Source organism: Jaculus jaculus, chromosome 5, assembly GCF_020740685.1.
Source record: "Jaculus jaculus isolate mJacJac1 chromosome 5, mJacJac1.mat.Y.cur, whole genome shotgun sequence".
Taxonomy (NCBI): domain Eukaryota; kingdom Metazoa; phylum Chordata; class Mammalia; order Rodentia; family Dipodidae; genus Jaculus; species Jaculus jaculus.
In genome coordinates this window covers 74,522,135-74,545,515 of record NC_059106.1, presented here as the reverse complement: position 1 = coordinate 74,545,515, position 23,381 = coordinate 74,522,135, and the positions used below count along the sequence as shown (strand labels likewise).

Here is a 23,381-nt window from a genome sequence, read left to right as displayed (position 1 = left end):
AGATACAGGGCCGGAGAGATTTCTTAACAGGTAAGGAAAGTTGTTAGGCCTGTGAAGCCTAACAACTCAGGTTCAATTCCCCAGTACCCATATAAGACAGATGCACTAAGCGGTGCATGTGTCTACAGTTCATTTGCAGTGGCTAGAGGCCCTGGAGTGCCCATTCTTTTTCTTTATCTGACTCGTTCTCTCTCTCTCTCTTAAATAAATAAATGTTTAATAAAAAAACATTTTTTTAGGGCTGGAGAGATGACTTAGCAGTTAACTGCTTGCCTTTGAAGCCTAAGACCCTGGTTCGAGGCTCGAGTCCCCAGGACCTACGTTAGCCAGATGCACAAGGGGGCGCACGTGTCTAGAGTTTGTTTGCAGTGGCTGGAGGTCCTGGCGTGCCTATTTTCTCTCTTTCACTATCTGCCTCTTTCTCTGTCACTCTCAATAAAATAAATAATAATAAAATAAAATAAAAAATAAAAACAACAAAAATTTAAAAAAAAATTTTTAAGTGGTACAGGGGGCTGGAGAGATGGCTTAGCAGTTAAGGTATTTGCCTACAAACTTAACAAACTGTGATTCCCTAGTACCCATGTAAAGCCATATGCACAAAGTGGCACATGCATCTGCACTTAGTTTGCAGTGGCTGGAGGTCCTGGCATGCCCATTCTCTCTGCTTGCAAACACATAAATAAATAAATAAATAAATAAATAAGCAAGCAAGCAAGCAAGCCGGGCATGGTGGTGCATGCCTTTAATCCCAGCACTTGGGATGCAGAGGTAGGAGGATCACCGTGAGTTTGAGGCCACCCTGAGAGTACATAGTGAATTCCAGGTCAGCCTGGATTACAGTGAAATCCTATCTCAAAAAAACAAACAAATAAGTAAATAAAAGTATTTTTAGAAAAGTGGTACAGCAAGGTGTGGTGGTGCACGCCTTTAATCCCAGCATGAGTGAGGCAGAGGTAGGAGAATCACCATGAATTCAAGGCTACCCTGAGACTACATCGTGAATTTCAGGTCAGCCTGGGCTAGAGGGAAGCCCTACTTTGTAAAACAAAACAAAACAAAAAAGGGCTGGAGAGATGATTCAGTAGTTAAGCGCTTGCCTGAAGCCTAACGACACCAGTTAGAGGCTGAATTCCCATAAACCAGATGTACAAGGTGGCGTATCCAACTGGAGTTGGTTTGCAGTGGCTGAAGGCCCTGGTGTACCCATTTTCTCTCTTTTTCCCCCTCTTTCTCTCTTTCTCTGGTGTTCCTAAATAAATAAAGAAAAATAAAGAAAAAATTTTCTTAGCTGGGTGTGGTAGTGCACAACTTTAATTCGAGCACTTAAGAGGCAGAGGGAGGAGGATCGCTGTGAGTTCAAGGCCACTCTGAGAATACATAGTAAATTCCAGGTCAGCCTGGGCCAGAGTGAGACCCTACCTCAAAAACCCGAATTTTAAAGTGGTACAAGTGGCTGACATTCAGTTGCAGTGGCAAGAGGCCCTAGCATGAGCCCCCCACCCCCAGACCCACTACAAATAAAAAATGTAGGGTTGGAGAGATTGCTTAGTGCTTAAAGCGCTTGCCTATGAAACCTAAGGACCCAGGTTCAATTCTCCAGGTCCCACGTTAGCCAGATGCACAAGGTGGCACATGCATTTGGAGTTTGTTTGCAGTGGCTAGAGGCCCTGGCACACCCATTTGCCCCCATCCCCCATCTCTGTCTCAAATAAATAAATAAAATAAACAAAAACAGTTATTAAAAACTGTATAGATTATCTGAGTATGGTGGTTCATACCCTTAATCCCAGCACTTGGGAGGCAGAAGTAGGAGGACTGCCATGAGTTTGAGGCTGCTCTGAGACTACACAGTGAATTCCAGGTCAGCCTGGGCTAGAGTAAAACCCTACCTCAAAAAAACAAAAAACAAGCTGGGTATGGTGGCACACACCTTTAATCCTAGCACTTGGGAGGCAGAGACAGGAGCACTGCCATGAGTTCGAGGCCACCCTGAGACTACATAGTAAATTCCAGGTCAGCCTGAGCTAGTGAGACCCTACCTGGAAAAGTAAACAAACAAACAAAAAAGTATAGATTACAAGAGATTTTATATTTTATTTACCCTCAGAACTCTAAAAGGTAGGACAAGCATCTTTAGCCCAGTATTTTCCAAACACAGAGAACTTGTACCATTCCAACCCCAACCCATCCCTACTCCTAAGAGTATCTGGTGATGCCTAGTGACAGTTTATAATTCTGTGAATGGGTGGAATAGGCAGGCTATTAAATATCATACAATTTACAATGTTATTTCCCACAACAACAACAACAAAAATCAACCAGGGCTGGAGAGATGGCTTAGCAGTTAAGGCGCTTATCTGTGAAGACTAAGGACCCAGGTTCCCCAGGACTCACATAAACCAGATGTACAAGGGGGCACATGCATCTGGAGTTCATTTGCGGTGGCTGGAGGCCCTGGTGTGCCCATTCTCTCTCTCTCTCTCTGCCTCTTTCTCAAATAAATATTTTTTTTAAAAAAATGAAAATGAGGGCTGGAGAGATGGCTTAGCGGTTAAGCGCTTGCCTGTGAAGCCTAAGGACCCTGGTTCGAGGCTCGGTTCCCCAGGTCCCACGTTAGCCAGATGCACAAGGGGCGCACGCGTCTGGAGTTCATTTGCAGAGGCTGGAGGCCCTGGTGCGCCCATTCTCTTTCTCTCTCTCTCTGCCTCATTCTCTATCACTCTCAAATAAATAAATTAAAAATTTAAAAAAAAAAAAATGAAAATGAGTGGGGTATGATGGCTCACACCATTAATCCCAGCTCTTGGGAGGCAGTGGTAGGAAGATCACCATGAGTATGAGGACAGCCTGAAACTACATAGTGAATTCCAATCCAGCCTGGGCTAGGAGACCCTACCTCAAAAAACAAAAACAAAAACAAAACAAACAAAAAACAGATCATACATACACATATATACATATGTGTGTGTGTATGTACATATGTATGTATATATTTTTTTCCCAAATGAAAACAATACCAAGGTTGAAAAACCCTGCTGGCCTCATCTTTCAGTGAGGAAATCAGCTTTACAGAACTTATTTGCTGAGAGTTGCACAGGGACCTAAGATTATATCAGTATGACACTAAAGCCAAGGACATATTCTTCTTTTTTTGGTTTTTCATGGTAGGGTCTCACTCTAGCTCAGGCTGACCTGCAATTCACAATGTAGTATCAGGGTGAACTCAAACTCATGGTGATCTTCCTACCTCTGCCTCCCAAGTGCTAGGATTAAAGGCATGCGCCACCATGTCTGGCTTAAGCCTTTTTGTTTTTTTCAAGGACACATTCTCTTGCAAACTAATACTGGGCATGGTTTTTGATGAAATCTGTATTACTTCATATTATTGTCCCCTCTCATCCTCTTAGAACTTTAAATTAAAAAAAAAAATATTTGGGCTGGAGAGATGGCTCAGTGATTATAGGCATTTGCTTATAAAGCCTATAGCCGGATTTAATTCCCCAGCTCCCACATAAAACCAGATGCACAAAGTGGCACATGTGTCTGGAGTTCATTTACAGCAGCAAGAGGTCCTGGTGCGCCTATTCTCTCTCTTATCTCCTCTCTTACTACTCACAAATAAATTTAGGAAAATTATCCAGGTATGGTGGCATATGCCTTTATTCCCAGCACTAGGGAGGCAGAGGTAGGAGGATCACCAAGAGTTCGAGGCCACCCTGAGACCACACAGCCTGGGCTAGAGTGAAAGCCTACCTGGAAAAACAAAAACTTACAAAAATTACTTGTGTGCATGTGTCATGGCAAGGCATAGAGGTCAAAAGGAAACTTTTGGGTCAGTCCTTCCTGCTACCTCATTTGAAGCAGGGTCTCTCCTTATTATACACTGCTACTTTTGTGAGTTTCAGGGAAATGCTCCTGTCTCTACCTTCCATCTCACTCTAGGTGTGCAGGGGATCTAAACACTAGTCCTCATATGATCCACTGAGCCATTTGCCCAGTGCCAGTACTTTAAATTTTGTTAGTGTATTGGCTGACCTTGGAGGGGAAGAGTTGACTCAATGAACAAAGTGCCTGAATAAATGCCAGAGCTCAAATCTTCAGAACCCATATCCAGAAAGTCTGAAGTTGTAGCAACTTCTGATATCCCAGCGTGACTACAGCAAAATGGGAGTGGAAATAGGAGACTTCCCAGGAAGCTTGGGGACCAACTGGCCTGACAAACACAACAGTGGCTAAAAAAGACCCTGCTTGTATCCATGTACCTCCTCTTCAAGCTCTTATGCTTGCACAGGAAGCGCTCTAACTGCTAAGCCATCTCTATAGTCTATGGATCTATAGTCATGTATCCCAGGCTAGCCTTAAACTCCCTATGTAGCCAAGGATGACCTTAAACTTCTGACCCTCCTTCTTCCATCTGAGTCTTTGCAGCACAGGCAGGAACTACCACACCTAGTTTTTGTGGTGCTGGGCATTCAACCCAGGGCCACATACATGTTAGGCAAGCACTGTACCAGCTAAACTACATCCTCAGTGTCTTTTAAAAATATTTTACTTGAGCTGGTCGTGGTGATGCACGCCTTTAATCCCAGCATTTGGAAGGCAGAGGTAGGATTGCCATGAGTTCAAGGCCACCCTGAAATTTCATACTGAATTCCAGTTCAGCCTGGGCTAGAGTGAGACCTTACCTCAAAAAAAATAAATATTTTACTTATTTATTTGAAAGAGAGAGAGAGAATGGGCTTGTCAGCACCTCTAGCCATTGTATATGAACTCTAGACACATGTGCCACCTTGGGCATCTGGCTTTACATAGATACTGGAAAATTGAATCTGGGTTCTTAGGCCTTGCAGGCAAGCACCTTAACTGCTGAGCCATCTATCTTCCCAGCAACCCCCCCCCCCTTTTTTCTTTTCTTTGAGGTAGGGTCTCTGGCCCAGGCTGACCTAGAATTAACTATGTAGTCTCAGGGTGGCCTCGAACTCACGGCAATCCTCCTACCTCAGCCTCCTGAGTGCTGGGATTAAAGGTATGCGCCACCACACCTGGCGCCTTTTTATTTCTTTTTTTTGCAGCAGAGTTTCACTATAGTCCAAGCTGACCTGACACTCACTCTGTACCATGGGCTAGTCTTGAACTCATGGCAATTCTCCTACCTCAGACTCCCCCAAGTGCTGGGATTACAGGCATGAACCACCATGCCTGGCTACTTTTGTCTTCCTTTCTTCCTTCCTTCCTTCCTTCCTTCCTTCCTTCCTTCCTTCCTTCCTTCCTTCCTTCCTTCTTTCCTTTTCTCTTCTCTTCTCTTCTCTCTCTTCTCTTCTCTTCTCTTCTCTTCTCTTCTCTTCTCTTCTCTTCTCTTCTCTTCTCTTCTCTTCTCTTCTCTTCTCTCTTCTCTCTTCTCTTCTCTTTTCTTTTCTTTTCTTTTCCCGAGGTAGGGTTTGGCTCTAGCCCAGGCTGACCTGGAATTCACTATGTAGTTTCAGCCGGCCTCAAACTCATAGTGATCCTCCTATCTCTGCCTCCTGAGTGCTGGGACTAAAGGCATAAGCCACCACATCCACCAACTTTTGTATTCTTTATGCCAAGTAAAATACCTTAAGTGTTAAACAAATAAAACTGATTAAATTACATATTTACACAAGAAAACACAGCTACTAAATGACAAAACCTGGTCTAAAATCCAAACCTCTCCAATGCAAAAGTTGCTGTGTCTCAATGAAACTAAAAATGAGATCTTTACCTTCTCCTTATTTTGTCTGTGGGAATTCTTTGATAATAAACACAACAGAAACACACATACATACACACACGTATGTAACAATAGCTTATCATATGCTTTCCTTCTTTCCTTCCTTCCTTCCTTCTTTCTCTCTCTCTTTCTTTCTTTTTTTGATGTAGGGTCTCACTCTAGCTCAGGATGACCTAGAATTCACTGTATAGTCTCAGGCTGGACTTGAACTTTACAGCAATCTTCCTACCTCTGCTCTGCCTCCCGAGTACTGAGATTAAAGGCATGCACTACCACACTCAGCTACCATATGCTTTTTTCTTTTTTTGAATTTAATTTTTACTTATTTGAGAGCGAGCAAGCAAGCGAGAGAGAGAATGGGTATGCCAGGGCCTCCAGCCACGGTGATGCATGTCTTTAATCCCAGCACTCAGGAGGCAGAGGTAGGAGGATTGCTGTGAGTTCAAGGCTACCCTGAGAATACATAGAGAATTCCAGGTCAGCCTGAGCTAGAGTGAGACCCTGCCTCAAAAAACCAAAAACAACTCTGGATGCAAGTGCCACTATGTGCATATGACTTACATGGGTTCTGGGGAGTTAAACCTGGGTCCTTAACGCTTTGCAGGCAAGTACCTTAATGGCTAAGCCATCTCTTCAGCCCCTCATGTGCTTTTCTTATAAGATCTTACAACTTTAATGTTCACTATGTAAAATCTTGTAAGGTAGTTAGCATGTAATAATAATGATAATTTACCAAAAACCAGATTTTTTTCCCTCTTTTTTCAAGGTAGGGTCGCAATTTAGCCCAGGCTGACCTAGAATTCACTATGTATTCTCAGGGTAGCCTCAAATTCACAGTGATCCTCCTACCTCCGCCTCCTGAGTGCTGGGATTAAAGTCGTGCACTACCACGCCTGGCCCTATTTATTTATTTGGGTGGGAGAGAGGCAGATATATATACAGAATGGGCACATCAGGGCCTCTAGCCACTGTAAACAAACCAGATGCATGTGCCACCTTGTGCATCTGGCTTTACATGGGTCCTGGGGAATTGAACCAGGGCTTTTAGGCCTTTCAGGCAAGTGCCTTAACTGGTAAGCCAGCTCTTCGGCCCCCAAATACCAGTTCTTTTAAGGAGTCTTGGCATTTTTATTTGGTTGTCTCCCTGAACTTGATAGTTACTATGTAAAAGCAGGTACTGACTTGAGCTGTCATGGAGACTGTATGCAAATGAAGGCAGAGCCTCTCAGTAGAAAAACTCACTTCAGCTTTAGCTTTTATTTCCTCGCTGTCCCCTTCTCCATCATTGCGGGGCTCCAGGCCGCTGTCCTCCTGGGTGTCTTTGTTTAGCACAGAGCACTCTTCCAGTAGAGTGTCAAACAAAACTATCCGCTTGTTCTTGAAGAAGCCATAAAAATAAGCATTGCTGTGAGAAGAGCGCTTAGATCCTAAGGAAAAGACAGTTCAAAGCACGCAATATAATTAAAAAGTCTGGGGTCCTTTGAAGAGACTCCTAGAAATGGAACTACCAGAAAGAGTGTTACCATTTTCAAATTGTCGAATACCTGAGAAAAACTGACTCAAGGTAAATCATCACCTGAGGTAGAATGTCTGTTCCCTGCACTTTTGCCCACAAACATGATCCACTTAGGCTCACTGCAGCTTTTTTAAAAATATATTTTATTTATTTATTTATTTGAGAGAGAGAGAGAGAGAGAATGGGCACGCCAGGGCCTCCAGCCACTGCAACCGAACTCCAGACACGTGCACCCCCTTGTGCATCTGGCTAACATGGGTCCTGGAGGATCAAACTGGGATCCTTTTGCTTTGCAGGAAAATAAGCCTAAATACCCAACAATTATGGTGAAGAGCCAGGTGTGGTAGTGCACTCCTTTAATCCCACCACTCCAGAGGCAGAGGTAGGAGGCTCACCATGAGTTCGAGGCCACCCTGAGACTACACAATGAAATCCAGGTCAGCTTGAGCTAGAGTGAGACCTTACCTTGAAAAACAAAACAAAATATGGTGAAGTTAGGCAGGTATGGTGGTGCATGCCTTTAGTAATAGGCAGAATTACTTTTAGTTTTCTTTTTTTTTTTTTTTTCCACTTTTCGAGGTAGGGTCTTGCTCTAGCCCAGGATGGCCTAGAATTCACTATGTAATCTCAGGGTGGCCTCAAACACATTTGACCCTCCTATCTCTGCCTCCCAAGTGCTGGGATTAAAGGCATGTACCACCATGCCCGGCTTTTTTATTTAAAATTTTTTGAGCTTGTATATGTGTGTGTAGTGAATGGGTTCACATGTATGGAGATCAGAAGTTGACTTTGTGTGTCTTCAACTATCACTTCTCTACTTTATTCTTTAAGGCAGGGTCTCTCACTGAAGCCAGAGCTCACCAATTGAGCTAGACAAACCAGCAAGTCCTAGGAATCTTCCTGTGTCCACCTCCCCAGCTCTGGGGTTACAGGCAAATGTCACCATACATGACATTTTACATGGGTTCTGGGGATCCTCATGCTTGCATGGCAAACACTACCCACTGAGCCATCTCCCCAGCCCCTAAGGTTAATAATTTTTTTTTCAAGGTAGGGTCTCACTCTAGCCCAGGCTGACCTGGAATTCACTATGGAGTCTCAGGGTGGCCTCCAACTCATAATACTCCTCCTACCGCTGCCTCCTGAGTGCTGGGATTAAAGGCGTGCACCACCACACCCAGCTTTGTTAAATTTTAAGGAAGCTCACGAGCTATAATTCTTCTCTGTCCATGATGATCACCTTAAACCCTCTCACACTGAAGTTCAAGATCTATCTTCAAGATAGTCCATTTGAAAAGAACTGATGTCTTTTCAGTCCAAAATTTTTTTATTTGGACATTTTTTTTTCAAGGTAGGGTCTCACTTTAGCCCAGGCTGTCCCTGAACTCACAGAGATCCTCCTATCTGGCCCCAAGCCAGGAGGCTTATTTGAACATCTTTTCAATCTTCACTTGAATCATGTACATACAGATGAAAACTTTAAAATTCCCTAAGATCTTTGGGATCTCACTTCTTTCAAGCAATTTACTTCAAGGACATTCTGCCTGCTTCTCAACTGCTGACACTATCGCTGAATAACACAAGTTCAGCTTACAGAGTAAGTTATCACTCAGGAATCATACAGGTCTGTAAGATATGCCAAATAAACAAGTTAAAAAGCTGAGTCTCTCATAATTATTGTTAGCTGTCCTGTAGCTTCTCCCCACAGACCTAAGAAATAGTCCTGTGAGTAAAGCAAAACCACAGAGTTTCTGTATGAGGCGTTTCCAACGATGTGAAGCTATAAGAGAAGCCCTATTGGGATAGAGCTCAACTTGTTTGTAATTTTTTTTTTGAACATTTTTTATTTTTATGACAGAGAACAAAATAGAGCAACAGAAAGAGAGAGTATTGGTGCACCAGTGTCTCCAGCCATTGTAATTGAACTACAGACGTGTGTGCACCTTGTGTGCATGTGTAACCTTGTGCATGGGTCACCTTGTGCATCTGGCTTACGTGGGACATGGATAGTCGAACATGGGTCCTTAGGCTTTACAGGCAAGTGTCTTAATTGCTAAGCCCTCTCTCCACCCTTTTATGTGTTTTTAATGTGTGTGCAGGTGTGTATGCACATGTTTGTGTGTGCAGGTGCCCATGGGTGCAGAGGACAATCTTCAGTGTCATTTCTCAGAAAACACTGTCTACCTTTTTTTGTGAGAGATAGGACTGCTTACTGACTTGGAGTTCACCACTTAGGCTATAGTGAGCCACAAGGACCCTCTTCCTCTTCCTCCCCAACCCTGTGATTTTAATTCACTCTGCAAGTGCCAGTGTCAGGAATGTTAGGGTTATAGACTCTATTATTATTATTTTAATATTTACTTATTTGCAGAGAGAGAGAGATAGAAGAGAGACAGGCAGAAAGAATGGGCACACTAGGGCCTCCAGCCATTGCAAATGAACTCCAGATGCATGTGCCACTTTGTGCATCTGGCTATATGTGGGTACTGAAGAACTGAACCCAGGTTATTAGGCTTGCAGGCAAGTGCCTCAACTGCTAAGCTATCTTTCCAGCCCAGGGTCATAAACCCTTGAATCCAGTGTTCTATAATGGCAACAACAGTGTTGTTTCTAGGCTGCTTCTGTCCTACCATACCAAATCCCTGGCCTCCCTATGCAATACTCTATTTTCTAAGATCAGTAAACAACTTTCTGGAGATTTCTGTGAGCTGTCACAAAATGTTTTAATAAGAAATTTTTCTGGGAGGGAGGGTATTACCATGGGATATTTTTTATAATCATGGAAAATGTTAATAAAAATTGTGAAAAGAAAAAAAAAACTGAAAAAAAAAAGAAATTTTTCTGGGGCTGGAGAGATGTCTCCATGGTTAAGGCACTGGCCTGAAAAGCCCAATGACTCAAGTTTGATTCTCTAGTACCCACATAAAGCCAGATGAACAAAGTGGCATTTTTATAGATACATGTATTTGGAGTTCATTTGCAGCAGCTGAAGGTCTTGACATGCCCATTTTCTCTACCTCTCTCTCTCTCTCTCAACCTCTCTCTGTTTATAGAAGCTGGAGGCCCTGGAGTGCCTATTCTCTCTCTGCTTGAAAATAAATAAAATTTAAATTATAGAAAATTTCTGCTTAAATTAGCCAGGTGGTTACTACTATTTGTAGAACTGTGACTAATACAATGTTTAAAAAAATACCTCAAGGGCTGGAGAGCTAGCTCAATGGTTAAGGTTCTTGCCTGTAAAGCCTAACAATCTCAGTTTGATTCCCGTTACTCATGTACAGCCAGATGCACAAAATGACACATGTATTTGGAGTTCATTTGCAGCAGGTGAAGGTCTTGACATGCCCATTTTCTCTGCCCCACTCTCTCTCTGTTTGCAAATAAATATTTAAAAATAAAAGGGAGGTGGAGAGATGGCTTAATGGTTAAGGTGTTTCCCTGCAAAGCGTAAGAACCCAGGTTTGATTCCCCAAAACTCATGTAATCCAGGTGCTCAAGGTGGCACATGAGTCTGGAATTTGTTTGCAGTGGCTAGATACCCTGGAGTGCCCATTCTTTCTTTCTCTCTCTCTCAAATAAATAAATAAATATTAAGGTTTAAAAATAAACAAATAATACCACAAGAAGTCTACAAGATGGGTCAGCAGTTAAAGGCACTTGTTTGCATGCAAATCCTGCAGGCCCAGGTTCAATTCTCCAGTATCCATGTAAATCCAGATGTACAAATTAGTGCATACGTCTGAAGTTTGTTTGTAGTGGCAGGAGGCTCTCTGGCCCATTGTCTCTTTCTCTATTAGCAAATAAATATTTTTTAAAAACCTTGGCCTGGTGTGGTGGAACACTCCTTTAGTCCCAGCACTTGGGAGGCAGTGGTAGAAGTATCGCTGTGAGTTCAAGGCCACCCTGAAACTGCATAGTGAATTCCAGGTCAGCCTGGGCTAGAGTGAGACCCTACCTCCTCGAAAAATAAGAAATAAAAATAAAAACCTCAAGAAATCTAACACAGCCATTGGAATTTTAATTCTTTTTTTTCTTTTTTCTTACTTATTTTTTTATTGACAACTTCCATCACTGTAAACAAAATCCCACGGTAATTTCCTCCCACCCCCCATAGAACTTTTAATTCTTTATGAACCTGTATACTCTTTAATCCCAGCACTTGGGAGTTTGAGGTAGGAGTATTGCTATGAGTTCTAGGCCAGTGTGGCCTACAAAGTGAGGTCCAGGTAGATCTGGGATAGAATGAGATCTTGCTTACAGAAGAAAAAAAGAAAAAATAGAATAAATCCAAGCTCCTTAACTTATGGTACTTAGAAAAACCAAGCTAGGGGTCTTCCCACTGAGCACTATGCCAGCTGAGCATGGACGGCTCCTACCTTCAGGGCTCAGTAGTCAGTCAGGTTTGCTCATACAGGTTTCCTCTAATGGCCAATCTAAAGTGTCAGCAGTCAGTTACTTCACACTAGTTTAATATCCTGCACAGAACTTGCTACCTGATCTTTTTTTTTTTTTTTTAATGAGACAGAGAAAGAGAGAGAGGATTGGCGCACCAGGGCCTCCAGGCATTGTAACCGAACTCCAGATGCATGAGCCACCTTGTGTTCATGTGCCACTTTGCACATGTGTCATCTTATGCATCTGGCTTATGTGGGATCTGGAGGGTAAAACACAGGTCCTTAAGCTTTGCAGGCAAGTGCCTTAACTGCAAAGCCATCTCTCAAGTAATGATTTTTATTAAAAAAAAAAAAAAAAAGTGGGGGCGGGGGCCTGGAGAGATGACTTCGCAGTTAAGACACTTGCCTGCGAAGTCTGAGGACCCAGCTTCAATTCTCCAGGTCCCACGTAAGCCAGATGCACATGGTGGCACATGCATCTGGATTTTGTTTACAGTGGCTAAAGGCCCTGGTGCACCCATTCTCAATTGCTCCCTTTCTTTCTCTGTCCTTATTTCTGTCTCTAATAAATAAATAAATAAATCAGAAAAAATATTTTTATTCATTTATTTGCAAGCAGAGAGAAAGAGAAAGAGTATATATATGGGCATGCCAGGGGCTCCTACCACTGCAAACAAACTCCAAATACATGTGTCACTCTGTATATCTGAATTTACGTGGGTACTGAGGAATCGAACCCAGGGTGTTAAGGCATTGTAAGCAACTGCCTTAACCACTCAGCAACCTCTCTAGCCTCCTATCTGATCTTTTTAAGAGCAAGTTTCCTGGCCTTTTGTATTCCTAACTTATAGATCTATAATGTATGGTGGCAGTGTTAGTAACAAATGAATTCAAAACATTTTTTTTCCCCCTGAGGTAGGGTCTCACTCTAGCTCTGGCTTATCTGGAATTCACTATGTAGTCTCAGGGTGGCCTTGAACTCACGATGATCCTCCTACCTCTGCCTCCCAAGTGCTGGGTGGCATGTGCACCACGACAAGCTCAAATTATTTTTGACATTGTTACTACTGCTAACAGTTTAGTGTTTTGTTTTGTTTTGTTTTTAAAGAGATTGGGCATGCCAGGGCCTCTAACCACTGCAAACAAACTTGTGCATCTGGCTTATATGGGTCCTGGGAAATCAAACTTGGGTCCTTGGCTTTGCTGGCAAATATCTTAACCATTAGGCAATCTCTCCAGCCCTGACAGTTTATTGTTAACTTATACTCTACAGATGAGTAAACTGTTACTTAGCAAAAGGAAGTTACCCAAAGTCCCACTGGCAAGTCATGACAGAGCTAAGATTTAAACCAAGATCTGACTCCAAAGCTTAACCTCAGAAATGCTACCTCCAATTTCAGATATGTTACTTCCAACCTGCTCAAATCTGGATTTTTGGGCTGAGGATGTAAAGCACTTACCTAAAATGTAAAAACCCCAGGGTTAAATCCCAGCACCAGATAAAACTGGATGAAGTGGTATATGCCTATAATCCTAGCACTCAGAAGGCAAGAGGATCAGAAGTTCAAAGTGATACTGGCTATATAGTGCTTTTTTTCTTTTTGTTTTTGTTTTTCTGAGGTAGGGTCTTGCTCTAGCTCAGAGCTGACCTGGAATCCACTATGTCGTCTCAGGGTGGCCTCAAACTCATGGAGATCAGATCCTCCTACCTCTGCCTCCCAAGTCTGAGATTAAAGGCGTGTGGCACTATGCCCGGCTATAGAGGGGTTGTTGAGGACAGCTTGAGTTTCAGGAAAACCTACATCAAAATCAATAACTATTTTCAAAAATTTTTTTCTTTTCTTTTAGAGAGAGAGATACAGAAAGAGAGAAGATAGAGAGAAAAAACTGGTGCACCAGGGCCTCAACCACTGCAATCCCATTCCAAATGCTTGTGCTACCTAGTAGGCATGAGCAACCTTGTGCTTGCCTCACTTTTGTGCATCTGGCCTATGTGGGATCTGAAGAGCTGAACATGGGCCCTTAGACTTCACAAGAAAGCACCTTAACCACTAAGCTATCTCTCCAGCCCATTTTTTAAAAGTTAAATTTGATTTTTTTTTTCCCGAGGCAGGGTCTCACTCTAGCCCAGGCCAACCTGGAACTCATGATGATCCTCCTACTTCTAATTTGATTTTTCCATGCAATTCTAACTCCTGGCATAATCCTACAGAAAACCTTTCCTAACAATTTCATCTACAACAGCACTGATGCTATATACCACACTATTACCTCTACTGTTAAATAAATAGCTATTATTTCATTTCATTTAACTATAACTTAAGTAATCAGCTCCTTCAGTAAATTCCTCATAGACTGTTTTGTTGTATCATTAGTATGCTACTAGCTTAAAAAAGTGACTTAGGCCAGGCATGTTGGCACACACCTTTAATCCCAGCACTAGGGAGGCAGAGGTAAGAGGATCCTTGTGTGTTCAAGGCCACCCTGAGACTACATAGTAAATTCCAGGTCAGCCTGGGCTAGAGTGAGACCCTACCTTGAAAAACCACAAACAAAAAAGTGATTTAGGAGGAGTTTTAAAAGTCAGTATGAAGCAGGGCATCGTGGCACACACCTTTAATTCCAGCACTTGGCAGAGGTAGGAGGACTGCTGTGAGTTTGAGGCCAGTCTAAGATGACAAAGTGAATTCCAGATCAGCCTGTGCTAGTGCAAGACCCTACCTTGAAAAACTAAAAAAACAAACAAATAAATAAATCAGTACGGGGCTTAGTGATTAAAGTGCCTGCCTGCGAGGCCTAAGGACCCAGGTTCAACTCCCCAGAACCCATGTAAACATGTAAGCCAGATGCACATGGTGGCACATGCATCTTGAGTGCATTTGCAGAGGCTAAAAGCCCTGGCATGCCCATTCTCCATGACTACCCCCTGGCCCTCAATAATAAAAAAAAAGTCAGTATGGCTGGACATGGTGGCTCATGCCTTCCTTCAGTCCCAGCTCTTAGGAGGCTGAGATAGAATAATTCGTGCTGTTGGCCACAGTGCCCCAGAACTGAGTATGGTGTTAGAGGAAGCAAAATCTGGGCCAGCGGTTTTGTTTTAGAGCCTCTAAACTTACAAATGGAATTTCACTATGCAAGAGTCTAAGTGGATTATCTGAAGGAGGCAGACAGACAAGAGAGTGAATAAATCAGTCTGTTGTACAATACAGCATAACATTACAAGAAGGCCTCAGCCAAAGATTAAAAATAATACTGCCCAATTAGCCAAGCAGAGCAGAACCTGACATCAGGACACCACAATTTCCATCCCTGTACTATGTTATCAACTTCTATAAATCTTTTTTTTTTTCTTTAATTCTTTGTGCTTTTCAAGGTATATCTTGCTCTATCTAGCCAAGGCTGGCCTGGAATTTATTATGTAGTCTCAGGCTGGCCTCGAACTCACAGCACTCCTCCAACAGAGCCTCCTGAGTGTTGGGAGTAAAGGTGTGCATAACCACATGTGGTAATTCCTATAAATCTTAAAAACCCCAAATGGGGGAAACCAACCACCCTCTAATTTGACTGGATGCCTGCTCCATGGGAGGGAATATATCCCTGATACTAAAAACCTACAACAAGGGTAGTCATGAGCACTAGGGGTGTAACGTCTGCTGCTGTCTGGCTAAATGCATGTACTATGCTCACCAAACTGTCCAGTAAGCACTTCTCTTAATGTTCATACCCATATATTAATGCGACTCTCACTTTTGGTAGAGAACCTTCTCTTTTCTGATGGAAGTGACCTTGGGATGACTCAGAAGGCATCATGGTGGTGGGAAGAAGTGACAGAGGAGTGCTCAGCACTGAAATATATCTATCACATCTTTCCAGGCTCAGAGTGCATTGTGGAAGAGGTGGCGGAAAGAATGTAAGAGCCAAAGGAAAAGTGGGACTCCTTACAACACACTCCTCCAGACACAAAATAGTCTGGATATCCATGACTTCACAGTGCCTGACACTACCTACACAACACCATCAAAACAAATAAATAAAAGAGAAACTGAGACGTGGAGGGGATATAATAGAGAGTGGAGTTTCAAAGGGGAAAGAAGGGAGAGGGAGGGAATTACCATGAGTTATTATCTACAATTATGGAAGTTGTCAACCAAAAAATAATAATAAATTAAAACTAAATTTTAAAAAAAAAGAAAAAAATGTAGCAGGTATTTTTATTTATTTGAGAATGACACAGAGAAAAAGCGGCATATATAGAGAATGGGCGTGCCAGGGCTTCCACCCACTACAAATGAATTCCAGACATGTGCGCCCTCTTGTGCATCTGGCTTATGTGGGTCGTGGGGAATCGAGCCTCAAACCAGGGTCCTTAGGCTTCACAGGCAAGTGTTTAACCACTAAGCCATCTCTCCAGCCCTGAAAAAATATTTTAAAAAAACCATTGGAGAAGCCAGGCATGGTGGTGCACACCTTTAATCCCAGTACTTGGGAGGCAGAGGTAGGAGGATCACTGTGAGTTCCAGGCCAGCCTGGGACTACAGAATGAATTCCAGGTCAGCCTGAGCTAGAATGAGACCCTACCCCGAAAAACCAAAAACCAAAACCAAAACAAACAAACAAAAAAACCTTAGAGAGAGGGTTTAGCAGTTAAGGCACTTGCCAGCAAAGCCAAAGGACCCAGGCTGATTCCCCAGTACCCACATAAGCCAGATGCACAAAGTGGCGCATGCATCAGAAGTTCATTTGCAGGGGCTAGAGGGCCTGCCATGCACATTATCTCCCTCTATCTACCTCTCTCTCTCTCAAAATAAATAAATATCTTCAAATTTTTTTTAATGAGAAAGCCAGAGAATTGGCATGCCAGAGCCACCAGCCACTGCAATCGAACTTGATGCATACGCCATCTTAGGCGCATGTGTGACCTTGTGCACTTTTGTCACCTTGCGTGTCTGGCTTACGTGAGACCTAGAGAGTCAAATATATGTCCTTATTACCATGGTGCTGAAAAGACAAGCCGGATGTGGTGGTACATGCCTTTAATATTAGCACTTGGGAGGTAGAGGTAAGAGAATTGCCATGAATTTGAGGCCACCTTAAGACTACATAGTGAATTCCAGGTCAGCCTGAGCTACAGTAAGAACCTACCTGAAAAACCAAAAACCAAACAAACAAATAAAAAACCACCTCCACCACCAACAACAACAAAAAAGAAGTGACAGAGGAGTGCTCAGCACTGAAATATCTCTATCACACCTTCCAAGGCTCAGGGTCCATTGCAGAAGAGGTGGTGGAAAGGATGTAAAGCCAAAGGAAGGGTAGGACTCTTTACAACATGCCTGGATATCCATGACCTCACAGTGCCTGACACTATCTACAAAACACCATCATAATAGGAGGAAAAGATCATGACATCAAAATGAAAGAGACTGATTGAGAGAAGGAGAGGATGTGATGGAGTTTCAAAGGGGAAAGTGGGGGGAGGGAGGACATTACCATGGGATATTGTTTACAATCATGGAAGTTATCAATGAAAAGTAATTAATTAATTAAAATTAAAAAAAAAAAACATAGGTCCTATCCAGTTTGCTGTGTGTTCACTTCTCAGTAACTCCTTACTTTTATTCTTTCTTCCCAAAGTTATCTTTCAAGATTATCTTCCTACACTCTGGGGTCCATTAAAATAGTTCCCCTCTCTAGGAGAGATTCTCTAACTGCAACAAGTCTCCACTTCGTGTCCCGTTCAGCAGGAAGTAGTAAATGATCTGATGTTTTCGACCCAGTCCCCTAAAGCAGTTAGAGTGTCTTCTCATGAGAGGGAGAAATAAAAAGAAAATAGACTGTCTATACCATACGTTCCTGTTGTCATAGATAAAGTTTACTTAATAGAAAAAGGACTCGAGAACAACAAGAATCTTGGTACAAAAATTGGTTTTCCACATCTCCCTGGCTAACTACTTTGCTTCCCAGTCTTTTAGGCCCTTTTGTTGGATTCCTTTTGCTTATCTCCTTTGGCCCCTGGGCCTTCAGACGACTAACCAGTTTCATTAAGAGTCAGGTAGATTCTGCAATCAAGCTGGTTACTACCATCGCCTCGCACAGAAGAAACATCTGCCGCTGACCTGCCAAAAGAACAAGACAACCCCCCATCTCGAATGGGGTTGGGGGTTGCAGGAGCAGGCACCAGCATAGCTTCCCTTGTCACCTCCAACCAACAGTACACTCAGCTCAGCTTAGCAATAGACAAGGATCTACAAGAGTTACAGTCAGGAATGCAGAACCTAAAGGACTCGGTTTCTTCACTTTCAGAGGTTGTGTTACAGAATAGAAGAGGCCTAGATTTATTATTTTTACAACAGGGGGGACTCTGTGCAGCTCTAAAAGAAGAGTGCTGCTTCTATGTAGACAAGACTGGATTAGTAGAAAACAGCTTGCAGAAATTACGAGAGAGCCTAGAACAACGCAAACGGGAGAGACAGCAGAACCAGTCTTGATATGAATCTAGGTTCACCAGGTCCCCCTGGATGACTACCTTGATCTCCACCTTGCTAGGGCCACTTATCATCTTAATTCTCCTCTTCACCTTTGGTCCATGCATAATAAATAGATTAGTTACCTTTATTAGAGAAAGGATCAGCACCGTCCAAGTCATGATACTTAAACAACAGTACCAGTCTCTTGCAGAAACTGAAATTCCATGATTGGAATTATGACAAAGAAAAGGGGGAAATGAAAGGATAAAAGTTGCCCTATGTCTGCTGCCCCGTTTTCTAGCTGCTCTGCTAACCTGCCTTTTTAAGCTTATGTAATATGGCTTGCTTGCTGCTGCACTGAATTACAGAACTGCCATTTTGCAACTGCCTCCATTTTGTAAAAAGTATGCAACTGCCTCCATTTTGTAGAAGGTATACCATGAGGACCTGACCTTTTGTACGCCCTACCCAATCAGAGGGACCCACACGAGCCCACCCCGTGGGCCCCACCCAATCAGAGGAATCCACGGCTGAAAAGCCCCTATGACTCTGCAATTTTAGCCTTTATAAGCTGACCAAACACGTGGCTAGGGGCTCTTCACCCCCCTCCTGCGAGAGGAGTCTGTGATGAGCCCCGATGCATCGGATTCAATAAACCTCGTGCGGTTTGCATTGAGAAAAAAAAAACAAACAAAAAAAAACATAGGTCCTAAGGCTTCGCAAGCCAGCGCCTTAACTGCTAAGCTGTATCTCCAGGCCAAATCAATTATTTTTTTTTAAATGATGTATTCCCTCATTAGGACCTTGAGAAGTATGTACTCAGAACGAACTGACTGAATAAGCTTTTCTTCTACCCCCAAAGCAGTCTTACCTTCAACAACATACACCTTTGTCAAAGGAAAGTCAATACTGCTCGCCATCACTTCAATTTCTTGTTTAAGCTTTCCCTCAGGCAGAGGTGTAAATTTGTCAAATAAAGGGGCAATATAATCAGCATAGATTGTGACAAGAACCTGAAAAGAAAAAATAGACAACTTATAAATACGGTGTTTTTTTTTTTCGAGGTAGGGTTTCACTCTAGCCCAGGCTGACCTGGAATTCACTATGTAGTCTCAGAGTGGCCTCGAACTCATGGTGATCATCCTACCTCTGCCTACCAAGTGCTAGGATTAAAGGCGTGCACCACCACGCCCAGCTTAAATATGTTATTTTTTTTTAAATTATTTATTTATTTATTTGAGAGCGACAGACACAGAGAGAAAGACAGATAGAGGGAGAGAGACAGAATGGGCACGCCAGGGCTTCCAGCCTCTGCAAACGAACTCCAGACGTGTGCGCCCCCTTGTGCATCTGGCTAATGTGGGACCTGGGGAACCGAGCCTCAAACCGGGGTCCTTAGGCTTCACAGGCAAGCGCTTAACCGCTAAGCCATCTCTCCAGCCCAAAATATGTTATTTTTTTAAATAATCATTAAAAAAAATGGGCTGGAGAGTGGTTAAGGCGCTTGCTTGCAAAGTCAACAGACACAGGTTCAATTCTCTGGGACCTATATAAGGCTGATGCACAAGATGGCGCAGGTACTTGGAGTTCATTTGCAGTGGCTGAAGGCCCTGGTGTGCCCATTCTCTCACTCTCAAATAAATACACAGAATAAGGTTTCTAAGAATGTTTGTAAAGAACAAAAATACTCATTATAAAAAACCTCAATTATATTGAAACAATTATGTTCATCCTCATCAGACTTGAGACAATATCTATTTAGTGAATTAAGTCAAAATAGTCTGGCTGGGCATGGTGGCATATGCCTTTAATCTCAGCACTTGGGAGGAAAAGTAGGAGGATTACCATGAGTTCAAGGTCACCTGAGATACATAGTAAATTCTAGGTCAGCCTGAGGAAGAGGCAAGACCCTATCTCAAAAACCAAACAAAGAAAAAAACTTGCCTAATGACACAATAAATCTGTTAATTTAATTTTAGATAATGTTACTAACAATGATAAAGATCTGAGTAGCCTGGCATGGTGGCACACGCCTTTAATCCCAGCACTAGGGAGGCAGAGATAGGAGGATCACCGTGAGTTCAAGGCCACCCTGAGACTACCTACTGAATTCCAGGTCAGCCTAGGCTAGAGTGAGACTCTACCTCAAACAAACAAACAAACAAAAAGAATAGAGGGCTGGGGCTGGAGGGATGGCTTAGTGATTAAGGCGCTTGCCTGTAAAGCCAAAGGACCCAGGTTCAATTCCTCAGTACCCACATAACCCAGATGCACAAGGGGTGCATGCATCTGGAGTTCGTCTGCAGTGGCTAGAGGCCCTGATGCACCCATTCTCTCTCTGTTTATCATCTCTCTCTGTGTTTGCATATAAATAAAATAAGATAAAATAATAAATTTAAAAAAAAAAGGAATAGAGGGCTGAAGAGATGGCTCAGCGGCTAAGGTACTTGCTTGCAATGGCTAATGGCATGAGTTCACTTCCCCAGTACCTGTAAGCCAGATACACAAAGTGGCACATGCATCTGGAGTTTGTATGCAGTGGCAAGAGGCCCTGGTGTGCCCATTCTCTCTCTCTCTCAAAAAAAAAAAAAAAAAAAGGACAGGAGGAAGGAAGGGAGATGAGAAGGGAATACAGGAAGAGAAAGGCAGAAGAAAGAGAAGTGGATAAACAAGTGTATACTTTTTTTTTTAAGTTTTAGAGACAGTGAGAGAAATAAGAGAATTGGCATGCAAGGGCCTCAGCCACTACAATCGAACTCCAGACACTTGTGCCACCTAGCAGGCATGTGCAACCTTGTGCTTGCCTCATCTTTGTGTATCTGGCTTATGTGGGATCTGGAAAGTGGAACATGGGTCCTTAGGCTTTGCAGACAAGCACCTTAACCACTAAGTCATCTCTCCAGCCCAAGTGTATGCTTTCTTGTCTCTTATAACTGTTTTCTCTTTAAGATATTTAAAAAAAAAAATTTAATCTAAAACCTGATATTAAAGATTTATTTATTTTATTTACTCAAGATAGAGCAAGGGAGAGACAGAATGGACGTGTCAGGGCCTCTAGCCACTACAAATGAATTCTGGATACATGCACCACCATATGCATATGGCTTATGTGGGACCTGGAGAATCAAACCTGTGTCCTTAGGTTTCAGAGGCATGTACCTTAACCACTAAACCATCTCTACAGGGACCCTTTTTAATTTTTATTTATTTATTTATTTACTTGAGAGAAAAAGGGAGGGAGAGAGAGAATGGGCGTGCCAGGGCCTCCAGCCACTGCAAATGAACTCCAGACACATGTGTACTCTTGTGCATCTGGCTTACAGGATAGAGCCAGGGTTCTTTGGCTTAGCAGTGAAGGTGTTTGCCTGCAAAGCAAGGTGCAGACAAATAACTTAACTGCTAGGCCATCTTTCCAGCCCGTTTTCTCTTTAAAGCACTAATACTTTATAGGTATTGGAAACCAGACAAGTCATCCAATCTGGTCAAACTCACAAATGCACAGCGCCAAACTTCCTGGCAATTGGATCACCATTACAGTTGTTTCTAGCAATTCTAAATGTGGGCATAAAGAGAAGAAAGGGAAGTTTATTCAGTCAACTCTCCTATTTCTATACCCAAAAGCAAAAAGCATGAGGAAACTTGTTTCTATTGTACCATCTTCATAAGAACTATTTACATGACAATGATTATAAATCACAGTAAGTTTTGTAAAAGAAAAATAAGGATTTCACTCACCAGAGAAACAACTAATGTGAACAGCCAGGCATAAATAAAGAAATAGTCACCTCCAATTTTAATAATGTATAGCAGAAGGGAAGATACAGGCAATAAAATACACTGAGTCACAATAAATTTTTTGATTGCATCTTTCATAAAAAACTCCAAAGTCTGTAAAAACAGAAAACATCACCACCATTAACTGAGAAACTGGTTTTGCTTTTAAAATAACTAGTAAGTGAACAAAGGACACATTAGTAAAGCAATTTTAAAATTAACATTCGTTGAGACTATATTATATGATGGTAGGTAATATATAATTAAATATCTTGCATTTTATCATTTAAAATTCATTTTAATTATAAGCTGAAAAAAGCTAGTATTAGAACTCAGAGAATTTATTTCAAAACATTAAACTATGATCTCTTTTTTTGGTTTTTCAGGGTAGGGTCTCACTCTGGCCCAGGCTCTTCCTTTTATTTCAGTTAATTCATGCTCTAAAATGATAAGCTCTATCTAAATAATTACCAGCATAGGACAGAAGCATAGAAAAATCTTCACACTGCTGGGTGTGGTGGCACAAGCCTTTAATTCCAGCACTCAGGCAGAGGTAGGAATTTGAGACTACATAGTGAATTGTAGGTCAGCCTGGGCTAGAATGAGACCCTACCTCAAAAAAAAAAAAAAAAAAAAAAAAAAATCTTCACACTAAAAAGATTTGTATTTTCTGTTATACCTGATGATTAAAGCCATGCTTTTCTTCTATCACAAAAGTATTATACAGACTCCACGGCAAACCAGTCAATGCGCTGAAAAGTGTGGCCAACAGCAGAAACACCAAGGATTGAGTGATCTAAGCAGAAGAAAAAATATCAAATGAACTAGTTGAATGAACAAATCAAAAGTACCTGTGGAGTACTTAAGTCTAACTCAAACAATGAACTGACCCTATGACAAGGTCCGTAATATCATCCCTGCTCCAAGGAAAAACTTACCTGCAAGAAGAATAAGTGAGTAATAAAATCCTCTTTTCACAGGGGTCCTATATCAAAGTTCTCTTAAGTCATATAGACAAAATAGTTGAAAGTACTCACAAAGTAAGATAGGATAGTTTGAATTCAAGGAATGCTTAAAGCTGATAAAACTTGGACGACTACTCTGGAGAGAGAAGTTGCCGGGATAGGAAAGAGGAAAGAAGGAATTTCAAGCAATTTGCAAAAGTATGGAGGAAAAAGCTGGGGCTTGCTCTGGGGAGGCAGAGGTAAGAGGCTCACCCGAGAGTTCAAGGCCACCCGAGACTACATAGTGAATTCCAGGTCAGCCTAGACTAGAGTGAAACCCTGGGGTGGGGGCAGGGGGGGATATGGAGGAGAAAAGAGCATCCAACATGTGGATCAGGAAGACAAACTTACAATGGAAGCCAGGCCTGGTGGTATGCTTGGGAGACAGAAGCAGAAGCTTGGGTGACACAGTGAAATCCTGTCTCAGAGAGGAGGAAAGGAGGGAGGGAGAGGGAAGGGGAAAGGGAAGAAAAG

The 23,381-nt window shown here is 42.4% G+C and overlaps 1 protein-coding gene and 1 non-coding gene across 3 annotated transcripts in view; both read right to left on the bottom strand.

The window, feature by feature from the left end:
* The window catches only part of Zmpste24 (zinc metallopeptidase STE24), a 50,473-nt gene that overhangs the window by 11,106 nt on the left and 15,986 nt on the right, over positions 1 to 23,381 (bottom strand). For both annotated transcript variants that reach the window (XM_045150776.1, XM_045150775.1), the window contains exons 4-7: positions 22,583 to 22,699; positions 21,865 to 22,017; positions 19,001 to 19,142; positions 6,995 to 7,179 (exon numbers count right to left, since the gene is read on the bottom strand). In XM_045150776.1, coding sequence (XP_045006711.1) covers positions 6,995 to 7,179; positions 19,001 to 19,142; positions 21,865 to 22,017; positions 22,583 to 22,699 — 597 coding nt within the window. The remainder of the gene's footprint in view (positions 1 to 6,994; positions 7,180 to 19,000; positions 19,143 to 21,864; positions 22,018 to 22,582; positions 22,700 to 23,381) is intronic.
* Positions 8,951 to 9,082, bottom strand: LOC123461317. Its single transcript, XR_006637606.1, has one exon. It is a non-coding gene; the product is annotated as a small nucleolar RNA SNORA18 (small nucleolar RNA).